The following is a 26,415-nucleotide window of genomic DNA, read 5'->3' on the forward strand; positions in this document are numbered from 1 at the left end:
TCAACATTTGTTGCACTTGGCGTAAGACTCCACTGAAATGTGAGATAAAGCACACATTTACACATCCCAAGAATTTGGAAACGGCTATAGTGTACCTGATGTCTTGGTTTCATTGTGTTTGGATTATATTAGTTTTGAATGAAAGACTGATCTCTAAAGAGGGTTGGGCAGGGATGTGAGGTATATTTTATCTGCAAAAGTTTTAGAGGACTGCACTTACATTATTCAGGTCATTTCCTATAATAAAACCTTTGCGGAGTGCCATGCTGTGGTGCACAGTCTGGCATATATATATATGCAAGAAAGAGGAGGGGGTCTCATCTGTTCCTGATACTGCTTACCGTGTTTTTTGACTTGCAGTCATCCTTCTTGTATATTTGGTGGGTTGTCCTTCCTACCTGCAGTCCCTTGTGCTTACCTTGTCTTGCAACTTTTTCGCCCTTGGATGCGCCCATGTGCAACTACACAGGTTTTTGCCCCTGAGGTGGTCACATTGCTCACATATGTACATAAAATAATTATACACTGTGTCTGGCTACACCATCACAGTGTTACAAAATACAGTATTTTAGTGCACTTATATCTGGGTCCAAAGCAAACTAATATTAATTACATCCTGACTGATACACTTACAAAATTATATTTTGAATATTAAACTTCTAGTCCATTTCTAGTCCATTTTCCTACATGTTTGTATCCTTTGATCTTCTGCTTCCTCCCCCAGATAGCTCCAGCAGTGCCTCACTCAGGCAAGACTCAGGAGTGCTTGGTTGGGGTAGTGCCAGAAATGGACGGGACGATCTCCCTGCTTTGCCTTTGGAGGGGGCACTGGGTGTTACCCAGGCTTTGGCGCTCATTAGACTGGCTGGAAAGTATACATCTTGGAGACTCCCGCCTTTTGAAAACCTGGCTGAAACTGGGAAAACAGCTGGGAAAGACAATGAGTAGAGTGATCGCATGCTCCTTGCTTCCTCTTGCTAGAAATGCCCTGGTAGCTGGCACAGCATAAATTACCCTTTGGAAGCAGTAGTGAGGAGTGCAGGACCAGCAGTAGTACTGGAAATACTAAGGACCCTATGGAAGACTTGGTGCGAGTCTGTAGCCTGTAAGCACTCATGGAGGTGAGGTTTTACCAGGTGTGGTACGACTGCCCTGGTGGCAGTGATGACAGAAGGGAACCAGTGCAGTAATAGTTACGGAAAAAGTGGTTTTGGGGGTCGGTAAAAAAGCCGGTGTCAGCTTCTTCCTTGCATGCCAATTCTGTTTGGTTTTGTCTTTCCTCTTTTCCCCCCTCCTCCTAAGCATTTCAGAGTCCTGACAAGAGCCAGGTGAACAATAAATGGCATTGCTGCTATTTACGTCAAGCAGCAGCTTATATCTATCTTGTGTGTTATTTACTGGAACAGGGTCTGAGATGCCCAAGACAACATGTAACAAACTCTGAAAACAGAAGATACGTTCATGTATTTGCTTCTGTGTTGTCAGCACATGTTTATGCAGAACTAGCATGATTCACCCTTCTTTTTTTCTACGCAAATTCTTTGTTGGGTCTTGTATTTCTGAGAAATGCGTGAGGTAACTGAGTTACAAAACGTGCAAAACAAATATCATGATGATCCACCTGTTTGTTGTTTTGGTGCACACGTTGCGGTCTAAATGAGATTAAACTTCATGCAGCCTTAAAAGGAGAAGTCAGCGTGCAATGTTGAATAGAAGCACAGGTAGCTTCTGTGCTGTCTTGGCTATTCCACAAGTAGAAGGTGATCCGAAGGCTTTTGAGAGAACAAGATTTTCCACTGTAGCTATGTGTGACAGCAAGGCCAGGGCTAGATATAGGCAAAAAAGGCTTTTTTGTTGCTGTTGACAGCCTGGTGCCTGGGGCAGCTGCCTGCCTAGTGAGTCAGGGCCTTAGGAGGCTGCAGCCTCTGAGAGAGGGGCTTGCAGGCTGCTGCCAGCTACTTTTGCTAGAGAGGAAGGGAATTTCTCCTTCCAGAAATAGGAGTTTCTCTGTTGCATTTCACCAGCAGGACACTCTAAGGCTCCTCTGCTTTCCTTAATCTTTTTAAGAGCAGCTGTGCGTTGCCCTGCCTTCTTTGGGTGGCTAAATATTGACATTTTGTCCTTAGTGCTGTGAAGCCTCAGATCGCTTGTGCAGGGGAGCACTGGAGAACTGGAGACAAACTGATGTGAAGGATCAGCATCATCAGCAAAAACCATGGGCAGAAAAACCTGAGAGCAGAGGAGACCGACTAGCTTAAAGACAAGGAGGAGGCAGATGATAAAGAGCGTGGGATGCCTGCTAAATGGAGCAAATGTACATGAATACTCCAGTGAAAGGCTATTTAATAAAACTTAGGAGTAAAGGAAAATTTGGATTTGCCTTCATCTAGCCAACACTGGGTTTTAGCAGCTTTTCTGTTTCTTTGTGCTAATTTTCAAGATGGGGTTTGGTTCCTTCTTCTTCCTCCTCTTTCCCCCATCCCAGGAGGTACCTGCATGTGCTCACGACTGCACCAGAACACTACCTTCTCCTCTTCCTAAATAGAACTTGTGCTGCAATGCCCCACTTACTTACTTTATATAAAGCTCACCTCAGGTTGTTTTCTGCTTCCACCCACAGGTAGCAAGCTGTCAAGTTTTGACATTTTGGATTCTGTTTTCCCAGCTCAACATTTGAAATGTTTCAGAATAGCTTTGTTTTAAACTTATAAAAAAGAAAATTCCCACACCTCCTAATATTGGCACTGGACACATAGCATTTTTATAGTAATTTAGATGCTTTAAGAACTTCTTGCAGTCTGTGCAGTCACACCAAAGGCAGAGTTAGTAGGGGTACCAAAAAAGCACAAATGTACCATTGCCTTTTGATGGATGCTACTGTTCAGGAAGAGGGGCTACATGTTTCTGAAGTCAATAGAGGTGGCAGCATCTGGGTGGTGGCCAAGGGACGACAGGTGAGGAAGAGGGAACTAACATGTTTAATGACAGCACTGCATGGGTGAAGTTGGTGTTGTCTCCATTTAACAAATGAAGAAACAGCTGTGAAGTAGGTTGTCAATGCCTCAGAGCACCACAGTAACTGAGCCAGCCTGTGACATAAGCCCCATGGTCATGTCTGTTTTGTAGCTGTTGGTAAGGCCAGGTTTGGCCTGACACAGATTTGTTTGCAAGAGAAATAGTATTCGCAGCTGGTTCGGTTTTGGGAAGAGTGAGTGTCTCTGGTCCTGTTCTCTGGTCCTTTTCTGTTTAGTGGTACCACTTCGTGGCAACGATTACCAGGAACGTATGCTGACTTTTATGAAAGGCTGCCAGGATATGGTGGGCCATGTGTAAATTCGTTTTAGAACTGAGTATCTGAGCAGAATCTAGCACCATTGGTGGTAGATCTTTTGAGACAAAACTGATGACAATATATTTCTCAGATATACCTGAAAGATTCCCTTGTCCTGGTTTCGGCTGGGATAGGGTTAAATTTCTTCCTAGTGCTGTGTTTTGGATTTAGTATGAGGAGAATGTTGATAACACACTGATGTTTTCAGTTGTTGCTAAGTGCCCTCCTAGTCCAAGGACAGCTCCCGTGCCTACTGACTGAGCTAGGTGCACGAGATGGGAGGGAACATAATCAGGACAGCCAGCCCAGGGGCCAGTGGGGTATTCCATACCATGTGACGTCATGCTCAGTATATGAACGGTAGGCGTGATCCAGGAAATACCGATCGCTACTTGGTTATCGGTCAGCGCGGGTGGTGAGCAATTGCATTGTGCATCACTCATTTTGTATATTCTATCATTATTATTATTATTTTCCCTTTTCTGTTATCTCAACCCACGAGTTTTTCTCACTGTTACCCTTCCGATTCTCTCCCCGTCCCACTGGGGGGTGGGGGGAGTGAGCGAGCAGCTGCGTGGTATTTGGCTGCCTGCCAGGTTAAACCACGACACCCTTAAAAAATGGCTTGTGGAGAGTGGGAGGCCATAAATCCATTGTCATGTTTGCTTGGTGTTTTCACTTGGTCATGACAAAATAAAATGCTTGTCAGTAATGTTATTCCTTCCCTTCTACTGAGCCATGAGATGACCATATGTCATTTGAAGCTAAAGGGGCATTTTTTCACTTTCTTTCAAGCATCTTTCTCAATAAGGCTCTTATGTGGCCTGATCTTCTATCCATTTGAAGGCAACTTCAGTTATCACTACATCTGGTCCTTAGCAGTTAAAATATAGATTGAGCAATACAAATGCATGTTTCATTGGACTTTTGTTTTTCACTTTAAACCGTGCCTGTCATAAGTTTATCTCTTACAAATTCATAAATGGCTATTCCTGTGGTGTACTTTTAAAAAACTTCCTTTAACTGGAAAAGCCTCACATTTTTTTCCAAGTGAAGTGCAGATACCTCCAAGCTAATTGCCAATAGACTTGATTCATCTAGTTTTAAGACCTGTTGAGAAATACTTGAGTGATTCCAGGAGTTTGATTACCACACATAAAGCATCTGGTGCATTTTAGAGATTGAACATGCAGAAGTGCAGGTGTCATGACAATGATGAACATATTACTAAATGTTATGTAGATCTGTCACAAACACTATGAGTACTATTTTGTATTTTGGTTTTCGGGCGGTATATTTAATTGAGTACACAATTGATTAAATGCTGAGTGGATCAGGTGGTTAAATTTAGAATTCTGACATGAACTGTCTCACCAAAGTCAATAATACTACGTATTCCATATAAAACTACATCACTACAAGACTGCTTTGTCTCGTATATGCACTGAAGAACAGGTAATATTTGTAAATGATAAGAAAGAAATGAAAGCTATGCCTTATTGAATGAAAAGTACATAAACACTGCCCAGAACAGAAACAAAAACTAAATGCCTATCTGTTGATCTGTTCTCAATCATAAGACGCTCTGGAATGCCAGCTGAAAAGTTATGTTTTCTTTCTGTTTACAGTCTTTTTTTTTTTTCACCCCCACAAATTTTGAGTTTGTAAAAAGTCTAAGGCTAAAAAAACCCCAAACCCAAACCAATACAGTTTTGAGGACAAATCTAGAAGAGAGATTTAACATTTTAAATCAGTCTTGTGGATTTTAAGATGGGAACCTGAGGTTTTCTTAATTTTCCTGAAATTAAAATTGTCTTCAAGTTATACATTAGTAGGAAAGGCCTTCTTCTTTTGGCAGGATGCCTTCAATCATTTCTTGCATTTTCATATTTAATGTAGATCATGCCCTAGTAGTGGTTAAGAAATACTGTAGATCTGTTTTTTTCCCATTCCGAATTCAATTAAAGACAAATACCCTTACTTATTTTGCACAGTGGTTAGCAGCAATATCTGTAGCATTTGACAGGAAAACAGGCCAGCCCTTTCCACTTCTTTCTTCTTCCTAGCCATCCCTCCATCTTTCTTAATAAAACTACCTGTTCCATTTTGTCACATCATGTATGTGGTTTCGTTTTATGCTTTCGCATCCAAACCTATGCGGCTGCATTTAGGGAGCTGAAGAGCTGCATGCAGATAGGAGAGGAGCAAGGCAATGGAACATGTCAAGGTGCTTGAAAAAGCAATATGAAGGAATGACTGAGATACATCTTTTGTCTCTGGTACAGAGATTATCTGAAAATGGCTTTGAATAGAAACGTAAGATTTCACAGTGAGAGGGATATAGTGCCTTTGTCACATCATTACCTAGCAACGTAATACTGAAATTATACTTTGAACTCATTCTTATGTTAAAATGCAGAACTGTTATGATCTCTTTGCAGATTAAATACATTGCCAAACAGACTTTTTTTGGTTGTTTTTTTTTTTGGTCAGTACATTAAAAATCCCCTCCATATAACGTGCTTCGGTGAAAAAAAAAAATTGAAGTTAAAGCAGCATGTAGAAGTGTTGAAATGAAGAATCCATTAATAGCCTGAACAGAATTTTCTGTTCCTGGGGCTTGCAGCTGACCATAGAAAACATTTTTGAAGATTAGAGGAAGTGTTTATTACTGAAGAAGTAATTTTTTTATGTTACTAGTGTGTGCATTGCTGGATTGGGCTTTTCGGTGCTTTTTAAAAGATTCTTCCCTCATGTTACAATATACACTTTCCACAAAGCCTTAGCTCCAGGAGAGAAATGTGTACTTGGGGCATATGTAAATATTTACCTAAGTCGTAATCTTTCTTACAAGTCCTGCAAGATAAAAAATAAATGCGTATGTGTTGCATGTACTAAGATAATTTGATCCAGTTACTTCACAGGCCTTCGCTTACTAGATACAAATGAGTAGCATTTTGTGAAGTAGGTAAATGGATATTGACCTTATTTTATCAAATAGAAGAAGGTGATGGCCTGAAAGACAAAAACGGCATAAAAGGAAAAAAAATTATTGCCCCAAAATGTATAGACAGCAAATTATTTGAAAAAGGTCTCATAGAATCATTAAGGTTGGAAAAGACCTCTAAGATCATCGCGTCCAACCGTCAACTCAACACCACCATGCCCACTACACCATGTCCCTAAGCGCCTCATCTACACGTCTTTTAAATACTTCCAGGGATGGTGACTCAACCACTTCCCTGGGCAGCCTGTTCCAAGGCCTGACCACTCTTTCAGTAAAGAAATTTCTCCTAATGTCCAATCTAAACCTCCCTTGGCACAACTTGAGGCCATTTCCTCTCGTCCTATCGCCAGTTACTTGGGAGAAGAGACCAACACCCACCTCGCTACAACCTCCTTTCAGGTAGTTGTAGAGCGCGATGAGGTCTCCCCTCAGCCTCCTCTTCTCCAGGCTAAACAACCCCAGTTCCCTCAGCTGCTCCTCACAAGACTTGTGCTCCAGGCCCTTCACCAGCTTCGTTGCCCTTCTCTGGACACGCTCCAGCACCTCCATGTCCTTCTTGTAGTGAGGGGCCCAGAACTGAACACAGTATTCAAGGTGCGGCCTCACCGGTGCCGAGCACAGGGACACGATCACCTCCCTGCTCCTGCTGGCCACACTATTTCTGATACAAGCCAGGATGCCGTTGGCCTTCTTGGCCCCCTGAGCACACTGCCGGCTCGTGTTCAGCCGGCTGTCAATCAGCACCCCCAGGTCCTTTTCCTCTGGGCAGCTTTCCAGCCACTCTTCCCCAAGCCTGTAGCGTTGCCTGGGGTTGTTGTGGCCGAAGTGCAGGACCCGGCACTTGGCCTTGTTGAACCTCATACAATTGGCCTCAGCCCATCGACCCAACCTGTCCAGGTCCCTCTGCAGAGCCTTCCTACCCTCGAGCAGATCATTACACATTATGACTCTCAGGCAGAGAAAAAATTACTCTTTCCACTAAAGTTGACAGTAGTCCAGCAGGAGCAAAACGTGCTTGGCAAAGTTAGATCAGCACCAAAACCTTCTGTTAGGTGTACTGAGTTTTACTGGTGGAATTACATGACCACATTTGAGTTGATCCCTCTTGCTTGATTGCATCAGGATTTTGTGATGTATCCCAGAACACAGATATGTACATGGTATAGTTGCTCAGTGGGGAAAATATGAATAAACTGAACGTAACTGATTAGGGTACACTTGCAGGTGTGGAAGTTAAAATTCCTTGGGCTGGTGTCTCCCATTTATTTGAGGGGTGAACGTAATGGAGCCAAACCTCCAAGTTCATCTGTAGTCAGCAGGATTCAAACCTGTTCAGCAAGACCTCAGTAATTTTTAGTCTGTGGCCTCAACCATTCTGCTTTGACTATGTGACGCATTTGTGGAAACCTCGCTGTGCTGGTAGGAAGGTCACTGCTGATGACTTGCTCTGGCCGTGGAGAGTAAGACGATGGTATGACTGTCATTGTAAGCCACAGGTCCTGTGGTGCGGCCTCTCCAGCCACTGACTGCTCTCCGTGCTTGTAAGTCACCGCACTGTGGGAAATCGGTGGGGGGGTGTAGCCCAAGGGTGTTGAGATCTGGCGATTTCTTGGATGTCAAGATTAAGATCCTTTCAAGGAACTCTAATACCACAAAAGGCTGAGTATCTTGATCTTACCTTCACTTTGTAGAGCAATTAAGTAGCATATGTAGTGTGTGCAGTTTTCCTAACTGAGATACTGCTGATTTTTGTAGACAAAATGCACGAAAAGTCTCACCATTTTATGTCTGTATAATGTACTCTCCATAGTGTGGGAGGATATACTGCTGAGAAGGTCAGTTATGATTCATTATATAGACACTGAATCTTCTTTTCATCGCATTTGCAGCTTGTACATCTTTTCAGATACTTTTACTTGTCACTTTTCAAGTAAGTAGCTAAATTAGTAGCTGAGCTGTAAATAATAGTAAAACCCCTCTAAAAACAGTCTTACTGTTAAAGTGAAAGCATATTTTAAAATTTTAGTGATTTTCCACTGTCTCTTCTTTGCTGCTAACTTGTGAAAGAGGGAGCAAGAAGTTCACATCTTCGTTCATGTCCAGACTTAGGTAAAAAGCTTAATCCTTCAGTGGTAAATGTTAAATGCTTCCTTCGAGTTTCCCAGCAACTTTAAGTCCTTCCATCAGCTTCTTGAATTGCACCCACAGCACCTTCTCCAAGTACAGAAAACCAAGGCAAAAGATTTACTATCTATAAAAACTATTTAACAGGGAGGTTTTCTGTGAAACATTTGAAGATCCATGGCACTGCACAGACCTATTATAAAATCTCTCCAAGTCACTGTCTGAAAGCACAGCACTCTCTAAAAGTATCCCAGAAGACTCTGGTTGCTCACCTATTCTTCCCTGCAACCAAGCAGTGAGCTAGAAGAGAGGGAGAATCCAGATGCGTTAGCAATCCTCAGAAATCTCTGTGCTCCTGGCTTGGTACCCCTAATGATGTAGATACTGCATATCGAAACTGACTGCAAAATCCGTACTGTGGATCAAAGCTCCTTAAGAGCTTCGTGCCCATCCTTGCACAGAAGGGTAATTGTCAGTGCTCTGAGCTTCTGTCCTGGAAGTCTAAATTAAGAACAAGCCTGTGGGCTGCTGCTAGGCCTGCAGTAACTTCTCAGGCTTTGTCCTCCCGCTGTAACCGGCTGACCTGAGCTGCCCCCAGAATACAAATCCGCTGTACCATGCTGTCAAAACAAATTACTAAATATCAGGCAGCACCACAGAAGAGACAGAAGCCAGGATCTTAGTGAAAGTAAAAGGTTGCTCTCCCATGCTTGCTGAGGAATTAAGGCAAACTAAATGCTTTGGTGGGAGGGAAACGTTCCCCCTTCTCCAAATGCTGCCCTGAGACCTGATTCAGAAAGTAATCAGGTCTCCCGTGAGGAGAGGGAGTAAGATGTAAGGAGGCTCTGCTGGAGCATCACCCACGTATCTAAGAAGTGCACCCAACACACTGCAGTGCCTGCAGGCTTTGGGGGAGGGAGTTGGAGGGCAGAATTTTCTATTTGCATCGGTCCTGGTGGAGGCCGGGTGCAGGTGCAAACCAGGGAGGGAATTTGTGCAGGGAGTGAGCACTTGATACCCTGTGCCTCCTGTGATATCGTCTGAAGCATGTGGGCAATGCTAGGGGCTTAACGAATGTGGGGCTGCAGGAGCAGGTCACCCACAGTCTCCATCTGCATCAGTAATGGCACTGGGCTTTGGGGACACTTTTTTTGGCTTTCCCTGTGCCACCTGCTGCCACTGCCCAGACGGTGGTGGCAGCAGATGTGGGCAGGGCCCTGGCAGCGCTGGTGTCTCTAGGGTACCTGCTCCCAGGTACCACCATGGTTATGTACCTGCTTCTGCTTACTGCTCTGTGGAGGAACTGTGTGTACTAGTGGGGTGATTTGATCCGGTGGTTAAAGTGATTCCTTATAAGCACTGTGCCTAGATGCCTTTGGGAGAGGTGGGCGAGGAGATGGGACAGGGCACTGAGACTGCTGTTTGAATAATAAAAGAATAGCTCCTGGTTAAATCTGTGCTGACATTCCCTAGGGAGCTAATACTGCCTTCAGTTACTGACATGATTTCTTTTTTGCACTTCACCTGTGAGTATGTCCCTCACCTCCCACATACTACTTGCACCATCAATTCCTTACAGCCTGCTATGCTACTTTCTTCTAGGGGTGCATGCTGGATCTGAATCCATTAGTGCTTAATGAGCTAGATATTTAAAGCTTACCATTTAGATTATACCCCTATGTTCTTCTAAATGAATACGCTTCAAATATTTACAAATCAAAAGCAAGCTCATTTAAAATGCCACTAAGTTAAGCTGATACTACTTGCTTGAACTAATATCTCCGTGTAGTTCATCAGAATTAACCAAAACATGTGGACGTGGATGTTTCAGTAGAGAGACAGACAGAATAATATGGAAATCTCATTTCCATTTGTAGAAGTCCTAATTATCCTGACATTTAACAGGGTACCAGTTTTCCAATAAAAATACAAATGAGGAAATTTCTTTAATCAGAGCACAATATGCAAGGCCGCCTCAGAACAGTCCAAAGTAACACAGACTTGAATGTTAAATGCCTATAAATATTGGAAAAACAGTTTATGAGGAGTTCTGGGGCTTTACCAGAGCTGATGCTCTGTAAGGCTGTGATTTCCCCATAACCCACCTAGTAGCTTTTGAACTCAGTGCCTGTTCCGAAAGTTGGCAGAGAGACAGAGGTCTCAAAGACCTTACACTTTGACATATTTCTTGAAAACTGATGGGGCAATAAGGGAAGAAGCCAGCAGTACTGAGAAGGAGGAGGAGAGGTTTATCGTGTGGGCATGAAACACAAATCTGTAGGGAACAAAGCTGCATTAGTCCTACTGCTTGTGAAATGTGTTGGTTTTCATTTACAGTGAACTATGCAAGCTGATACCAAAATCTGCCAGAAATTCGTGTTTTGTTATTTTGTTAACAGTGATTTGCAATTTACTGTATGCTTTGTCATTATTTTGGGGAGGCTTGGTTGTTTTGTTTGGTTTAGAAGTAAGCTCACTTACTTACCTGCGCAGTTTGGAGGTAGAATTCAAGCACTGTTCTTTGGTCCATTGCACCAGTTTTATGCCATGATTTTATTGAAGGCCCTATAATATGTGTTAAAAAGACAAGCTGAATATATTTGAAACTGGCACGCCAAATAAAATGTGGGAAGAACAGACGGCTTTTTTTTCCTTGGAGGGGGGAGGCCTGCCATTTCTGTGTAATGAAACAATTTGGAAACATTCATAAGGCAGCCTCCAGGCTGGAAATGGACTTTGAACTCCTGCTCGATAGACTAGAGGCTGATGATAAATCATGGTAAACCACGGAAATTACCTGATCTATATGGGGGGCTGGGGCGGGGGCGAACTGGTAGCTGCACATCTTCTAGGGCAGATTATAACCTCCTAACTAGGTTATAAACCCCCTTCCCCTTTTATGCAGCTGAGAACAGTAGTCTCTTTCTTGTAAATGAAGTCTCCTACGGTGGAGACTGCTGGCTGAGAGTCTGAATTAAGAACACAGGAGGAAAGACAAAAGAGCGAAGCCTGTTTAATTAGGATGAAAGATACTCCCCCTCCTAAATCCTCCAATCCCAGTTTAGCAGAGCGTAGGGGTTGTTAGCACTGAAAGGTCTGACTTGCTGACTTGGGTAAATGCAATGCTCGGCAGATGAAGTCATGCATAATTGATTGTTCTTTTTTGCATTCTTTCCAATGTAATGACTTGTAGCATTCACGCTTATAATAATTGACATTTTCTGTGTGCAGGAGCTTTAGGACAGCCAATTAAGACAGTGGAGGTGGTAGCTGTGCAGCATCTCTAGCATCTATGTGTTACCAACATGTGGGCTATAACTTCTTTTTTTTCTTTTCTTTACTTGTTTCTAGTGCCTAAAACAGTACATGCAGCTGGCAATTCAAGAAGGTTGTGGTTCTCCTATCACGTGTCCGGACATGGTATGCTTGAACCATGGGACCCTACGAGAAGCAGAGGTATCAACACTTTTTCTTTCTCTTTTTTTTTAACAGAACCCCCCCAAACTTCTTTATCTACATAATAAATATGATCGTACACTTTCTCCTCCCTTTGATTACCTTTAATGAGCTTTTGGCAAGAAGCCTGACTGCCAAGAGGAACTAGAAACAAACAGATGTTTTTCAAGAGTTTTGCTCCTTTTTCCCTCCCTCTGTGCCTTGAGGAAAGGCTTACTTGGCATCTGGACAACCTCTGAGTTACCCATGCAGGTGACTTAAGCAGAATACCCTGTATCCCAGAATTGCTGAGCCTCCATTAGTACTGTCAGTTAAATCAGATTTGATTTGACTGCAAACACTGAAATTCTTGTGCCTCTCTTAACTCAAGAGGAAGAACTCAAACTGATGGTACGCAAGGCCAGAATTTCTTTGTGCATGTTCATGTGGGGCTCCAACAACCAATTTGCAGCGCAGTATAAGCACGCAAGACTCTGCATAGTTATATGGAAAGAAAGGTATCTGCACAGCACTGGTGGAAGTAGGTCTTCAGAGATATGAGAAGTGTCTTCATTCCCAAGGCAAAGATGGGAGAGGCTGACAGCTCAGAAGCTAAATGAGGTTTAGGCAGAGCTGTTTGCACGTCTGGCATGTCCACTATGTCCCAGAGTAACTGGAAGGTTCAGTTTGAAAGTTGGAGGTGGAGAAACTGGAGGAAAAATGTGCTCTTCAGACCTTCTTGCACTGCTTGGGACAACGGGGCTCAAGGGAGCTGTAGATGGCCCCTGCCAGGCTGCCTGATGATCTCCCAGCAATGCTCAAACAGCCTCCTGCCTGACTTAGGGCTGGTGTAAAGTTTCTGAATTGGGCTTAGCGCCAAACCCATGACATGGGGAGGAGCTGCTGGCAGCATGGCTGGAACCCTCATATGTGTCAGCTGTTCTGTGCATCTAGAAGGCCGTGGAAAATTGCGGGCAAATCTGATGTTGCCCTGCGGCTATTCTTGCCTGCTTGCTTTGTGAGCCAGGTAGGCCCCTGCTGGGCCTGGGAACCCAAGCAGGAAAAAAAACAAACCGGGAAAAAAAGGTGGCTAAGGGATTGTGGCTGGTTTTGTGCATTCTCTCTGCATTTGTTTGCAGGGACAAAATTGAGGAGAATCAGATCTCCATCCCTGAACTGAAGAAAAGCAGCTTATCTTCTGGGTTCCCTTGAGCCCTATGTATACAGATGACATAACTGTGATAGAAGTACATGATCCTGTTCAAATGCAATCAGTGGCAATGCAATTCCCAATACCAAAAATGCCTTTTTCTCCAGAAAAAATCAGGATCTCCTCTCCAGCATGCATTTGAAACACCGTGCTTAGCTGAAAAAAGGCCTGGGAGTCACAGCTATGTTTGTTATGGCGTACAGGCATACGGTGGAGCTTTTCTTTGGCTGAATCCAGCTATTGTGGAAAGTAGCCAGCTGTTTCCCTTCCTCCTTTCTTCTGCATAGATACAGAGAGGGCGTAGCAATGTCCCTCCCACCCATCACACCAGATTGGAGGCAACTAGCCTTTATTGAAAATGCATTTTTTAGAGAAGATTAACAAATGGTAGGAAGAATTCTGCTCTGTTAAGCTAGGGTTATGATGCTATAGGAATTATAGAGATGTATTTCCCCTTACTAAAGCAGGAGGACACTCCAGGGCATGTATTAATGGACCATTAGCTTAATCCTTGGGTGCTTTTTGGGCTGAAGGCAGAATGACTAAACAGCCCAAATGTGCATTAGTGTCCCGTGGATGAATGAATGTTCTGACGCTCCCTTTTGGCGATGCGCTTGAAACACAGACCTTCCGCTTGAAAAGCAAACAGGCCCCCAACCTGGTTAAAATGAACTGCTTATTTATTTTACCAAATACCTATTTTTTTAAGGAAGAAAACTCCCCAAAACCCCAGGAACAACGGAAAGAATAGATTGTCTCTGTTAATAGTCTGAAAGATTAGTATGTAAACTACAGATTATGTATGAGCACTCTCTGTTCTTTTTTCTTCTCTGTAAAGGCTGTTCCATGTGAAAATGTGGCCTTTAAAAACTATTATTTAAAAAACAGAGCCTTATTCAGATGGTAGAGAATGTGTTTAAATATGGTTATTGTTTGGCATGGAAGTACTCTTTAGAATTACAGTTTATTCATTACACACTCTGAAACTCCTAGTGTAAAAGTATGAGTCTTCTCACCTCTAGAGGGTCTGGATGTTTGGTCCCTGGCTTCTGGCAGGAAAAGGTTCCTCATCAGGACAGTGCCATGAGGAATGACATGTTGCCTGTACCAGGAGAAAAAAAAATTGGTCTTTTTTTCTCTTCTGTGTTAGCATCAGGGTTTTGAAAAAGTGTATTTTTCATGTCATGTCCATTCCAGACTCTGCTGTGACTGACATTTAACAGATACCGTTATAGTTTGGAGAAAAAATAGCAGTTCAAACTGTCTTTGTCATGGACATGGTGTTAAATTGGTTCCTATACTTTGGGCTAAATTGTGTCTAATTATGTTAGCTAACGCGGTTGTTTTGTTTGCTTTTTAAATGCCTTTTGCCCTAGCCTGCACAAGGGAGATAAGGTGAACTTAGGCATAATGTGAAGTGAAGGAAAGCCTTTCCATTGATTTCAGTGCATTTTGGATTGAGCTCTCTTCAATAACGAAACTGAACAATTAATAAAAAAGCTTATAAACAATTTATAACACATTATAGCTATGAAAGTTCTTCTATTTCCCTGTCTCAAGGTCCTTATTCAAGGTGTGTAACATTTATTCAGTGCTTTCCAGTGACCTATTTGTCTTCGTTGTGAATTAAATCTGTTTATCTTCTCGGTAAAATTCTTCAGAGTTTATCTTGTTTGGTACTAAATTATGAGAGCCTTTTTACAGCTCTTGTCATCATTCTGAGACACGTGCTTCTTGTGTTGCTTTTGGGGGGTGGAGGGGAGCAAAAACTCTGGTTAACATTTTAAACAGGGAATAGAATTTCTTCTTGTATGTCTTATGGAGAAATGAGCAAGTGTGAATAGTAGGAATGTGGCTCTCTAATACAGCTGAATATTTCATCAGTGTTTGGGGAGTAAACTGCTTATTCATAGAGTATAGGAGATGTTGGGAGTTAAGGCTTTACTTTTGGTGAGCTAGAACATTGTGTCTCACTGGACTTCAGAAGAAAATGTTCCAGGTTTTTATTCTTAAAAAACCTGAAATGAAAAGTCATTTGAACTAGAAAACTGTACTTTTCAATACTTTGAAAATATGTTTTCTGAAACCCCTGTGTTTGGTTGTTTTTTATTTTTACTTTAACAAAACCTAGCTGAAACCCCAGCATTTCTTTTGTTTTGACAAATAGTGCGTTCAAACAGAAGGAATTGTTCCACTGGAGTGCTTGAAATCAAGTGCAATCCTAGGTTGTATCTTGACCTGTTACAAGATAGCAGCTGCTTGTAGTATAGCTGGTTTTAAGTAGAAATAAATGGGTGTTGGTGGTGGGAACGCACTGGGTTTGGCTACAGACTCTGTTTCAAATAGCTGGTTACACAAAAAAAAGCAAAGTTTAAAAGCAATCTCATTAAACAAGATGTTTGTCCTTTCAAGCTCTAATAGTACAATAAACAAAGATGATTTGGATTCGTTCCTGGAAGCAGAAGGTAGAAGGAATGTCTTATGTTAATGCAGTTCTCTCTAACTGTGCAGACGACTTCTGTCTAGAATATCCCTGTCTCTCTTGGGAATTTGCTCCATTGATTTAATTGGACCAGTTAATATCCCTAATCTAAATAAGGGGTAATTTATTATGGTTTGAAATGGTTTTACTTGGTGCAAATCCAATCATCAGTGCAAGCTATGAATCAGGGTAAGTCTCAACCGCATACGGGGATTTCTAATACAACTCACTTGGATAATGTCTACGGGATTGTGCTTTGCTGTTTCTGATTCCTGTATTGTTTTGAAGCTTGTAACATTGATGCCAATGATCCATTTATACATAATCTGATTTGGATTAAAACCGTGCAGCAGGCAGTAAAGGAGATAGTGATTTGGGCTTTTCTTTTGCGTCTGAAGTTCGAGGAGAATTACCCCTTTGTATGCAGTGCAGATTCTGCTTATTGTCCCTCCATCTGTGTAAATCCATGATCTACACTACTGCTAACCTGACAGAGGGTTGTCAGCGCTTTGTAAAGTGGTGCTGAAATGGGACAGTGACCCAGATCTTAGAATTCTTAATTGCGTTATATTCCGTACATAGCTGAACAAAAATCCCATTGGGAGTCAGTTTAAAATACCAGTTTTATTTTTAATTTGAAAATGGGTTTACATTTTGCTAAGGGCAATTGAAATGGTAAAATGAGGAGGAAGGTGAGAAAATGTTGCAGGCCAACCTATCTTTTTCAGGGTCAAAATGAAAATTTTTGTTGTTCTTATTTACTCGTCCTTAAAAAAATAAAAGGGCAGCAAATGAGAGAGTCTAGTCTTAATTTTGTTTTTATTTGTCACTACTTAAGAAAAGAGCTCCTTAATGGAGAGAATGAATAATTTAATATTTCCTGATGACTCTATTGAGCATGGTAGCTCATGAAGAAAGGTGTGGGTGTCATTTCTAACAATAACGAAACTGAACCCCCATACCCCTTTCAAAAGCAAACTACAGCCCAAGTTAAAAGTATTTTGCACTCTTGCAAAACTAGACAGTGCCTCTGTGAGTGGGACTTTCACAGAGAAGGGCAATGCAACCCTTTGCGAGTAGCAGTTGCTGCTGCCAGTGCAGGATCTGCCCTTGCTGCGTATCTGCTAAAGCGAGAAAGGGAGAAGCTGGTCCTGGTGAACTTTCTTCCCTCAGCATTATCGAGGTTTGATTCATAAGGGTGTGAAAGGAAGTAAGGTCTATTCAGTTTTCTTGATTGCCTCCTTGCATCTCCCTTGAAAGCCTGAGAATAGGTGGAGTAGTGATTTTCCCTTTCCACTGTGGTAGCCAGTGTTTAAAAACAGGGGAGTTGTTCTTCCTTGCCTCTTGGTTACTGCACTGCCAGGGTTACAAGGAACAGGGTATAATATGCCCCTGTGTAAACTGAACCCAATTATTTAATACCTTTTCATTTTCCTTCCTTTGCTCTTTTGTCTCGTGTAGTGATGGCACCCCTGGTTATCATACCACATGGGGCAGTCTTTTTGGACACTTGGCAAGAGTCCATCTGGAGCCTTTTGTGGTAGTGAGCCTTCAAAATTTTGCTTTTTTCCATGGATGTTTTTACTTCAGGTGAAAGCTGCTGTTCTTAGCAAGAGCTCTTACGTGTTCTTGTGCTCTATTACAAGAGTATTTTAACTGCAGACATTGCTTACAGGGTAGAGAAAACCAGAAATCTTACTTAACTCCCAACAATCTGATAAGTCTCAAATCAACATCTTTTCAGGAGAGGAGAGTCCTTGCTTCTCATTTTCTTCATCAGTTTTTATTGTAACATTAAACCAGTATTAAGAAAAAAAAAAAGCCCTAAAACTTGTCCTGTAGCATTTCTTGCTGCATTGAATAATTTCGTAACGTAGAGTAAGAAACGTCTCTTTCTGACATGCTCTTGGTCTTTCTCTTTTGGCCCTTCGCCATCTGCCGGGTTGCTAGTTTGCTTCCTCCCCAGACCTTCATCCTCTGTCCAGGCCAGGAGTGTGTGCGGTTGTGCAGGAGAGGAGGTGTTTGGGATGGACTCCTGGCTGGGGCTGGAGAAGTTGAATGAAGATGAACATTTGGACTCTGATGCCAAGTAGGAGGAGATAAACACCTAATCCCTTTCCATGCTTACGGCTGTCCTTCTCGATTAAGCATAAATGAGATTAATAGTTCACTGAGGAAAGGATTTGCTATTTTTTTGGAGGACCGATACTCACGTTTCATTTTTTTTTCAATTGAGTTTGCACGTCCAGCTTTGATGTAGCACTGAATTCAGGCAGCAGTCGATCGTGCATTCCTTTCCTCATGCCTAAAGATGCTAAATCTGTGAGGGGCTTCAGCTCAGCACCTCTCAGGTTGACTTCCATCTGGGTACTATCAAAGAGCTGGTCTTTCAAAGCCTGGGGGAGTCAGTGGCAGAGGTGACAGGCTGTGTGTGTCAGTGCCCGGAGCTGCGTGCAGGGAGCGGGGAGCTGAGCTGTGAAGAGGCTCTGTAGAAAGAAGAGTGAGGCTGGGTGAAACTGCTGGGGAAAGCTGGCGTGGTAAGATCAGGTTTTCAATAGGAGAAGGGGAAGCTTTCAGCACTGACTCTGCTTCCTATTGAAATCTGCAATACAACTCTTAACTCTGCTCCCACTGTAATCAAAAAGGACGATTTTTAATACATGGGAAATTCTAGCCTCAATAGAACTGCTCTTGAAAAACTTTGTAAAAAGCAAGAGCAAGCACAGAAAGACCCCAGACAACTAAACAAGTCATTCAAGTGGCTCTTACAGCATTGAGACTCGCTGGTTTAATTTAGTCGTAATGAAGGGAGAATTTATAGTAGTTGCCAATGTTCACCCAGCTAGAGAAAAGCAGATGACTCTGTTTTCCAAACTCTATTTAGATTTGAAGCTGCCCTGGGGGGGGGGAGTGGGCAATACTGAAATGATGGGTCTTGTGGGTTTATATAGCTTTGTTGGTTGGCTTCATTCTTTGCTGAAGTTGCTGAACTTCACTCTTTTTTCCCTGTTTGATTAAGTTATTATTTGTTTTCCAAGAGTGTTTCAGCTGACTTCTGATGGACAGGTGAAGAGTTTCCCAGGAAGCCCTCTGTGTCTTACAGTCATATTCATGTGATATTGTTTAGCTATGCAAATACTTTCATTTTAAAAATAGTTTACACCCTGAATTCAGAAACTGAATGAGGACAATACTTTGAGCCAGGGCTGACTTTCTAGCTAAGAATATGCTTTGTAAAGATTTGTTGCTGTTTCCCATTTTGATATTAAATCCTTTGATTTCTTCTTTATAAGTCTTTTAAGCATCTTTGAACACTTAAATCTTGCCATCAGTTGGATTATTTTTTGTATGACATTGGTTTAGGTCAAATAAATGATCCAAACATCTGCTTCAAAATGCAATTTTAATTCCAATTGATTTGAGATCTCGATAAAGCAATTTCATATTTTATAACATACAAATAGATATATTCTTTTCTTTTTTCCATCTATGAAAGCAAATGTATTCACAGCATGACATTGAATATATATTGAATTTTTTTGCCTTTGTATTTCTTCTCATGAGTGCTATATCACACAACCCAGAAGGATAGCAAGGGCCAGTGTCCACTTCACTGCGGGCAAAATTTTGCCTTTTACAGTAATGTGAAGGACTGTCATGGGATACTGGATGTGAGGGTTGAGAGCCCTTCACTTTGAAGCTGTCAGTTCTACACTGTCTCACAGAGCCTCAAATGATCAGGTCTTGTTAGTGTTAGTCTAGGTTTATTTTCAGTAAAAGAGAAAGATGTTTTCAGTGCTGGTACAATATTACAAATGGATCAAATAAAGAGAATGATCTCAGATTGAGTCCAACAAACATGTGGCTCCTGAAGTGTCTGTGAAGTTTCTTTTGAACCCCTCCTTGCCCTGTATGCAGGTTTGCTTATTAGTTTTAAATAGGGTACTTGGTTTTCTTATGTAGACTGTTAATTGGAGATTAGAGCATTTAGCCTTTAGGCTGCTAGTTTAATTGTGGTAATGTGTAAAATGTATCAGCAAAGCCTGTTTGTCTATGCCAACTAAATTTGTTAGCTTCAGTCCAGTTCCCAGCGGGCTGGTGCGTGTCTAAGGCAAATTCCAACAGCAATGGCATTAACTGTCTCAGCCTAAAACCCGTGAAGTGAATAAAAAATGGAAACCAGACTAGCTTTTAAGTTCCTGAGAGCTAAGTGACCCCTGCCATTAAGACTGGGAGACATGAATGAGGAACCTTTCATTTGAGCTGTATTCTTGTGCATGAACAACATGCTGCAGTCTCCAAGGCTGGCAAGCTGTCACCCTTCGTTACATTAAACCAACATGAAATAAAACTGAGAAGCCTGAAGTAAATAAGGAATCCACAGAGAAGGCTTTCCTATGCATGGTAAGAAAGACGTGGGCTGAACCACTGGGCTATATGGCTGAAATAGGAGAGGTCAAGAACTACTTTATGTTTTGGAGAAGGAAATCAAGGTACGGAGGAACGTGAAAGCAAGCAGAAAAAGAAGGTGGATTTGAGAGCCAGCTCTGGAGAGCAGGCGTGTAGAACAGGGTGCTTATTAATTTTTTTCAAGTCTAAGTTTCTAATGCTTTTTCTGTGTGTTTGTTTCTCATTCCAGATTGCCTGTTTGGTGCCTGTTGAGCAGTTTCAGTTATACAAGAGGCTGAAGTTTGAACGAGGTGCGAACCCTTTGGTTTCTATTACCTTCCTTTTTAAAGTGTCAGTGGAGGCAGCAGTATTACATACTGCAAAGACAAAGCCTGTTCAGTGAGTTAAGGAGGAGACAGAGAAGATGTCTTTGTTTTGAAACAGTTTAAGATCTATCATTAGGTCTGACTGTGCTCCACAGACAAATTTGAAATTATTTCAGTGGAGCAGAACCACCAGAGTGGCATCTTACTGAAATACCATGCTTTTACTCAAGCTTGTGGGCAACACTCTCAGATTGCATGTCTGAGGCTCCATCATTCTTCCCACAGCATTCTCATGCTGGGGCCTTGAGGTGGTGGTTGTACTGGTGGAACTAGGCAAGGTGCTAGAGGCTGGTGCAGGGTGCACGTGGTCCTTTCATACATCCATAGGGAGCTTCAGAACTTCGGAGGGGGAGAGACCCTGCAGTGTGATGGTGATTTTTGCAAACATCCCTGCAAGAGAGCTTTTCTTATGTAGAAGCCTCATGTGTCTTCATCTAGTATACTTTTTTTTCCCTGAGGAAATAGTTAGACCCCTCATTACTGAGTAAGGCCTATTAGTAAAGAAGTTTGAAACTGAAGGTCTTACTGGGGCCAAGCTTTCCTATGCCAGAGGTCAGCCTTCTGCTTCAAGAGATGGTTCCTTGCTAAGGCTGAAGAAGAAACTTGCTAGTCAGAAAAGTGAGCCCCCATGCTGGTTTTAAAGACTGACCCCAACCTGAAAGTCTCCGCTGGCAGTTGCAGCGTTTTTCAAAGAACTCACTCTGTGTTAGCTTGCAGGGTACTGTATCTGGGCCTGATCTGCCCTGACTCTGCCTGTTTTCAAACTTTCCTTGAAAGACTGTATTTGTGTTCTTGCTTTGCATGCATGCTTAGAGGCAGATGGATTGGGAATGTATGAAAACGCAGAGGTTCATAAAAGTTATGCACTTGAAAAGATGGTCAGATAGAAGAATATATGGGGTTTTACACAATCTCATCTGGTACAAGTCACAGTGAATGACCACAAAGTACAAAAACTGCAAAATGAATATATCCAAGTATGCCCCAGAGTTCATGGGCAGATGCAGACTGTAGCTATAATTTGCTATGATTGCAGGCATTCAGTCAAAAAAGAAAAAAAATCCCAACCCCTGCTTTAATTTTTTATTTCTCGCTCCTGTTTTACCTTTTTCTCATTTACCCTTAATCCCTTAGGAAGTCCCTCCAGTTCATAAGGCAAGCAGTGGCTTGTCTACAGCCCTAGACAGTGGAAATCAGAGCCTGTTAAATCACCATATTAAAGGGTTAAAAAAGTGAGACATTCTTGCAATACATTAATCTGTTTTATGTAAAACCTTTTTCTAACTGAAGACTGTGAAACTAATGATTTCCTGGTATCTCCTCCTCTATAACTAGCCAAAGCTGAACTCATGATCTTTTGTCCAACTCCCTGTTACATCTCTTTTTTTTTTACTGCCTCCCACACACAGAAGCCTGAAACTTGTCTATTTTTTAAATCCTCCTTCCCTTTTCTTTCTTGCCTAAGTTTGACAAATCCTCCTCCACCTCCACTACCTCTCTTCATGATGTTTCTAAGATCTGTCCTTGCTCCTTTTTGATGAGTAAAACTGGCATCCAAGCAGCAGGCTTAAACCTTAACCTTTTTGCCTTGCATATTGACCCCAGCAATAAATCCAGTTTACTGATGCCTGAGAACAACGTCCCCTGCTAACTCAAGCGCTGACCTGGACACCAGGCGTTGGGATAAGGGCTGGTAAGGTGAATTTATTGCTGGGGCCAATAGGCAAAAGGTCCCAACACCTTACCAGGTGCCTATCCTGGGTTTAGCACTGCCCCCAAGGCAAACCTTTTTGGACTCATCAGCTGGATCTGGGTTATTAGCTTCTGCTGGCCTGAAGCTCTGTTCTCAGACCTGGCCCTAGCCTGGCAATGCCTGCCTGCCCCGACCAATGCCAACACTGGCCTGACGGTCTTTTTCGGAAACTAGCAGTAAACCTTCCTGATGGCACCTGCTGGGGCCAAATTCTGACCCGGAATCTGCCCAGGGTTTCCTGGCAGCTGAGATCTGATGTGTGCCGTGTGTCCGTGTCAGCCATAGTGCGACCTCGCCCTTTTCCAACCTAGCGCTACGCAAAGCCCAGGCACATACTGCCTCACTCTGCCCTCTCCCACGGGCTCTCGCCAACCACAAACCCTGTGTGCCTCACGATCCATTCTCACACCAGCCCGAAGCCAGACTCCGCCGTGGCTCCTTGACCTAGCAGCAAAAGCAGTTCATCGATCTTTGTGTTGAACCATGGGCCTTTCCCTAAAAACACGTGAGCTCCAGTCAGGGTGCAGCCTGGCGGGCAGGGCTGAGCCAAGTACACCTGCTGAGGGCCATGAATTCACCTCATTTACTTAATGACAGAGAACATTTTGAAGAACTGAAATACAGCATAATAGTAGCATTGCTCTTATCAGCCTTTCAGGATTCGTTTAAAAATGAAGAAAACCTTTATACATGAAATATTTTGAGCTCCCTTTTCTTCTTAGTTTTCAGGTTTTTTCTTCAGACCAGGTGCTGGGGAAGAGCTAACTTGGGCTTGCTGGGGTTTTTTGTTACTGGGGAGTTGGAGTTAGCGTGACAGGGGGAGTAAATAGAGAGCAATGAGTTTTCCAGACCATCTTCTTTTCCGTTCTTGCAAATGCAGTAGTCCAGATTCTGATTCTTAAAATAGGCAGGTACTAAGGTGTCCTTCGTGACTTTTGCTCTGATCAACAATGCCCTTTATTCAAACCCTTCATTCAAACCCTTCAGCCTCCTATATTCAGACCCTTCTTCTATCAGCTTTATTCCATTGAGATACGGGCTCTTTGCTTCAGCACCCCCTTTGCTTTGCTAGAAATGCTAGAAATAAATAACCAGCTTCTTGAGTAAGTCAAAAGACTTGTTCTTGCTCTGGAGTCTTTGCTTACCAGTCTTCAAGTGATTGGTAAAGCCAATGCTTCTCACCTTCCAGACATTTTCCATCTCAAAGATGAATTTTCAGGAAGATTTTGAAGACCTGAAGAAGGACTTATACATCCAAAAGCTATTTTCCCCATCCCCCGTCTGTGCTAGCTATTTTAATAAAATAGATTTCTTCTCCATTTCCTTGTTTTTAAAAAAACGGACGAATAATATTGGGTGAAAAAGTAGTGAGAAGAAATTGGCATAGAATTGTATGTCTATAGACCCTTGCGTAGTTCAATGAGGAATGCACTGAAAATATTCTGTCCTTTTGTGTTTTTTGTGTTCTCAGAATGCAAATGTTTTCTGGCTTAAAACCAAGCTTTCTTACATATCTGAAACTTCTCTGCATCCAGTCAGGACCTAGCCACAGAGCTTCCATGCAGCATATTTTAATAGAAGAAACAGGAATTGCTCTGTGTCTGTTTAGGATGGGGTTGATGTGGTCATCAGAAGAAATTAAATAGAGGAATAGGATGTGGTTAGGACATATGCATTTTATTTCTATTTCTGTGACAATTGTCCAAGAGGCCACGTGGTAGATGATGAGAACCTCCATTTTATGCTTGACCGAAACATAGTCCGTTTTAAAAGGAGGTGTTCCTAATATTCTGCAAAAGGCATAGGCTCATCCTTTCAGTGAGTACCTCTCCTGAGCCAGACATTCTCCTTTCTTCAGGGTGCTGCATTTCCCCTGTCTGTCTCCCACATCTCATCTGCTTGCTCGCACATTTTGTGAAAACTGTCCAGATCCCTGCCCGGTAATGGCACTGTTTGGGAAGGCTTTCCTCCTGAGAGGGGAGCAAGTGTGGCTGAACTGGCTGTGGGGAAGCAGGGGAAAGGCTCAGGAGAGAAATGGCCCTAGCCAAAAGATGGAGCAGCTTGTCAGAGCAATATGATAGCCTCTTTCCTTTTTTTGGCTGCTCCTTTTTAGTTTTTTCTGGTTTCACTTGTACTCCATGGTAAACCAAACAGTATGAGACAGCATGGATTGCAAAACACCATCTGTAGGTTCTTTGTAAAATGGAGGAAGTGGGAGAGGAGGAAGTTTCATCTCAAGTGTTACATCTTGCTGCAACAAATTTGTAAAAGTCAGTGAGATCTGCAGCCCAACTCCTCTCCTCCCAATGATGTCAAAACCAGACATCCTGTCTTTCATCCAAAAACAGGATAGGAGAATTTAGGTTTCCAAAGTTGAGTATGTTAAGGAGCTATCTGCAGGAACTGCACTTTATCTCATTTTAACTGCTGTTTATCAACAGAAAGCATACAGAACCTACTGTGTGAAGACTTAAATGCAATAGCCAGTACTAGGCCATGGTTTTACCCAGTTCAGAGTTTCTTTTAAGAGGCACTGAGGGAAGCTACAGAAATAATGATTTCTCAGTCAGGACACCACTTTTTAAAAGTATATAAAAATGTGAAATGGCTTATACTGCCCATCCATGTCTCTCTCTTCTCCCCACAAATGAAGCTGCAAACTATTTTGTTCTGGCTTTCATTCAGTAGAAAGCAAAATGTTTGTTTGTTTTGGGGAGCAAAGGAAGCACGTGTAAGAGAATAAGAAGAAAGAAGGCAACTAGATTCATGAAGTGGCTGGAGGTAGATGGTACAGGTGTTTTGCTGGCACTGCCTAAATTATAGATGACAGCCTTTGCCATGGATGTAGAAATTCTCCACATCTGTCAGAGCACTCTGACACAGACTTAAAAATTACCTGTAGTCAGAGCATTGTGTACCTGTGTGTCCTGCAACCAGCAGAGAGGATGATCATCCTTACATGATTCCTCACTGTAAGTGTCCTGGACAAACAGGAGGGAGGGATGGCTTTAAAGAAACTGGAAGTTTTCAAGGTGAACAGAGAGGTTTGGCATACTGGAAAAGAACTGAGTTTCTAGTGCACGTTAGGTTATGAAGTTTGTGGGGTGTCCTTCTCCCCAGGTGTTCGTGCATGTGTATCTAAATGCTTGATAGCTTGGGGGAAAGTTTTACTTCTTTGAACACATTTCTAGTTGTACAGTTTCTAGTTTCTGGATATCTGGACACTGAACTGATACCACCATTTTTCATGCTGACTGGAGCATCTGCTAGATATCCATCCACCAGCCCCCTTCACTGTGGGCTACCAGCAACCTCCTGCAGAGGAGCAGTGCAGGCAGTGGGGTGTGCATAGGAGGAAGTACCTTCAACTGTTTCAGCAAAATTTGCCAGAGAACATACGTCTGGGGCCCTTATGCAGCCTTTTGTTTCAAGTGGGACACTATTTTATCTTCTGGAGGTACAGAAGAACTTTGTAATGTCTTTTGACACCTCACAATCAGGGATTTCCACCTGTTCCTGAGACATCCCCTCCATCTATTTATTTTCAGTGGTGGTACCAGAGAGCTCCCAGGGAAGGAGGAGATGCAGGTAGCTCCTGCAGGCACGGCAGCCCTTTTCCAGGGAGGCTCTGCAGGGTGGGAGTGTTTGGCTGCACCTCATGGACTTGAGCAGTATAAAGTGCACACACAGCACCCCTGACAGTGAACGTGTCTCAGCTGGGTTTCTGTTGCAAGCCTAAATTCATTGAGTAAAGGTTGGGGAGTGAGAGGAAGAATCTACATTTATCATTCACTGCCATGTGGTGATGTCTCTAACTCAATGCCTCCACCCCGAATCTTGACTTTTGTTGTAATCTGATACCTTGCAAACAGTGATCATATAATAAAGTGAATATTAATTGGAGTTTGTAGATAGAGGGGAGAAAATAAGGCATGGAAGGTGACTTGATGTTAATTTAATGACAGTCCTTCTGCTATTTACATGAAAAATACTGCATGGCTTGGACACGTGGAAGACATGGAGTGGCCTAATGTCATAAAAGACACGTGCTTCTCAGCAAGCAGCAGTTACGTTCATCTTTTGTACCTCTATATAAAGGCAAAGAATACCTCCCATGTCGTGTATTGCCAGTCTTGTGATGCTAGTGCATCTACTGCCGCTGCCTTGGCAGAGCATAACTGCAGACCTGCCTAAAGAAGAGGAGTATGCTAAAATGTCCATGGGCGTGGGTGCGGAGGGCTTCAACTTCCCCACCTACACGCAGAACTGGGTCTTGCGTACCTAGACACCTGCCGCTG

General features: G+C 42.6%; 1 protein-coding gene across 2 annotated transcripts in view; it reads left to right on the forward strand.

Annotated features, from left to right (window-relative positions):
• RNF144B (ring finger protein 144B) overlaps positions 1-26,415 on the forward strand; it is a 142,718-nt gene that overhangs the window by 19,788 nt on the left and 96,515 nt on the right. For both annotated transcript variants that reach the window (XM_075142806.1, XM_075142808.1), the window contains 2 exons: positions 11,814-11,918; positions 20,229-20,289. In XM_075142806.1, coding sequence (XP_074998907.1) covers positions 11,814-11,918; positions 20,229-20,289 — 166 coding nt within the window. The remainder of the gene's footprint in view (positions 1-11,813; positions 11,919-20,228; positions 20,290-26,415) is intronic.

The sequence above is a fragment of the Calonectris borealis genome, chromosome 2 (assembly GCF_964195595.1).
Source record: "Calonectris borealis chromosome 2, bCalBor7.hap1.2, whole genome shotgun sequence".
Taxonomy (NCBI): domain Eukaryota; kingdom Metazoa; phylum Chordata; class Aves; order Procellariiformes; family Procellariidae; genus Calonectris; species Calonectris borealis.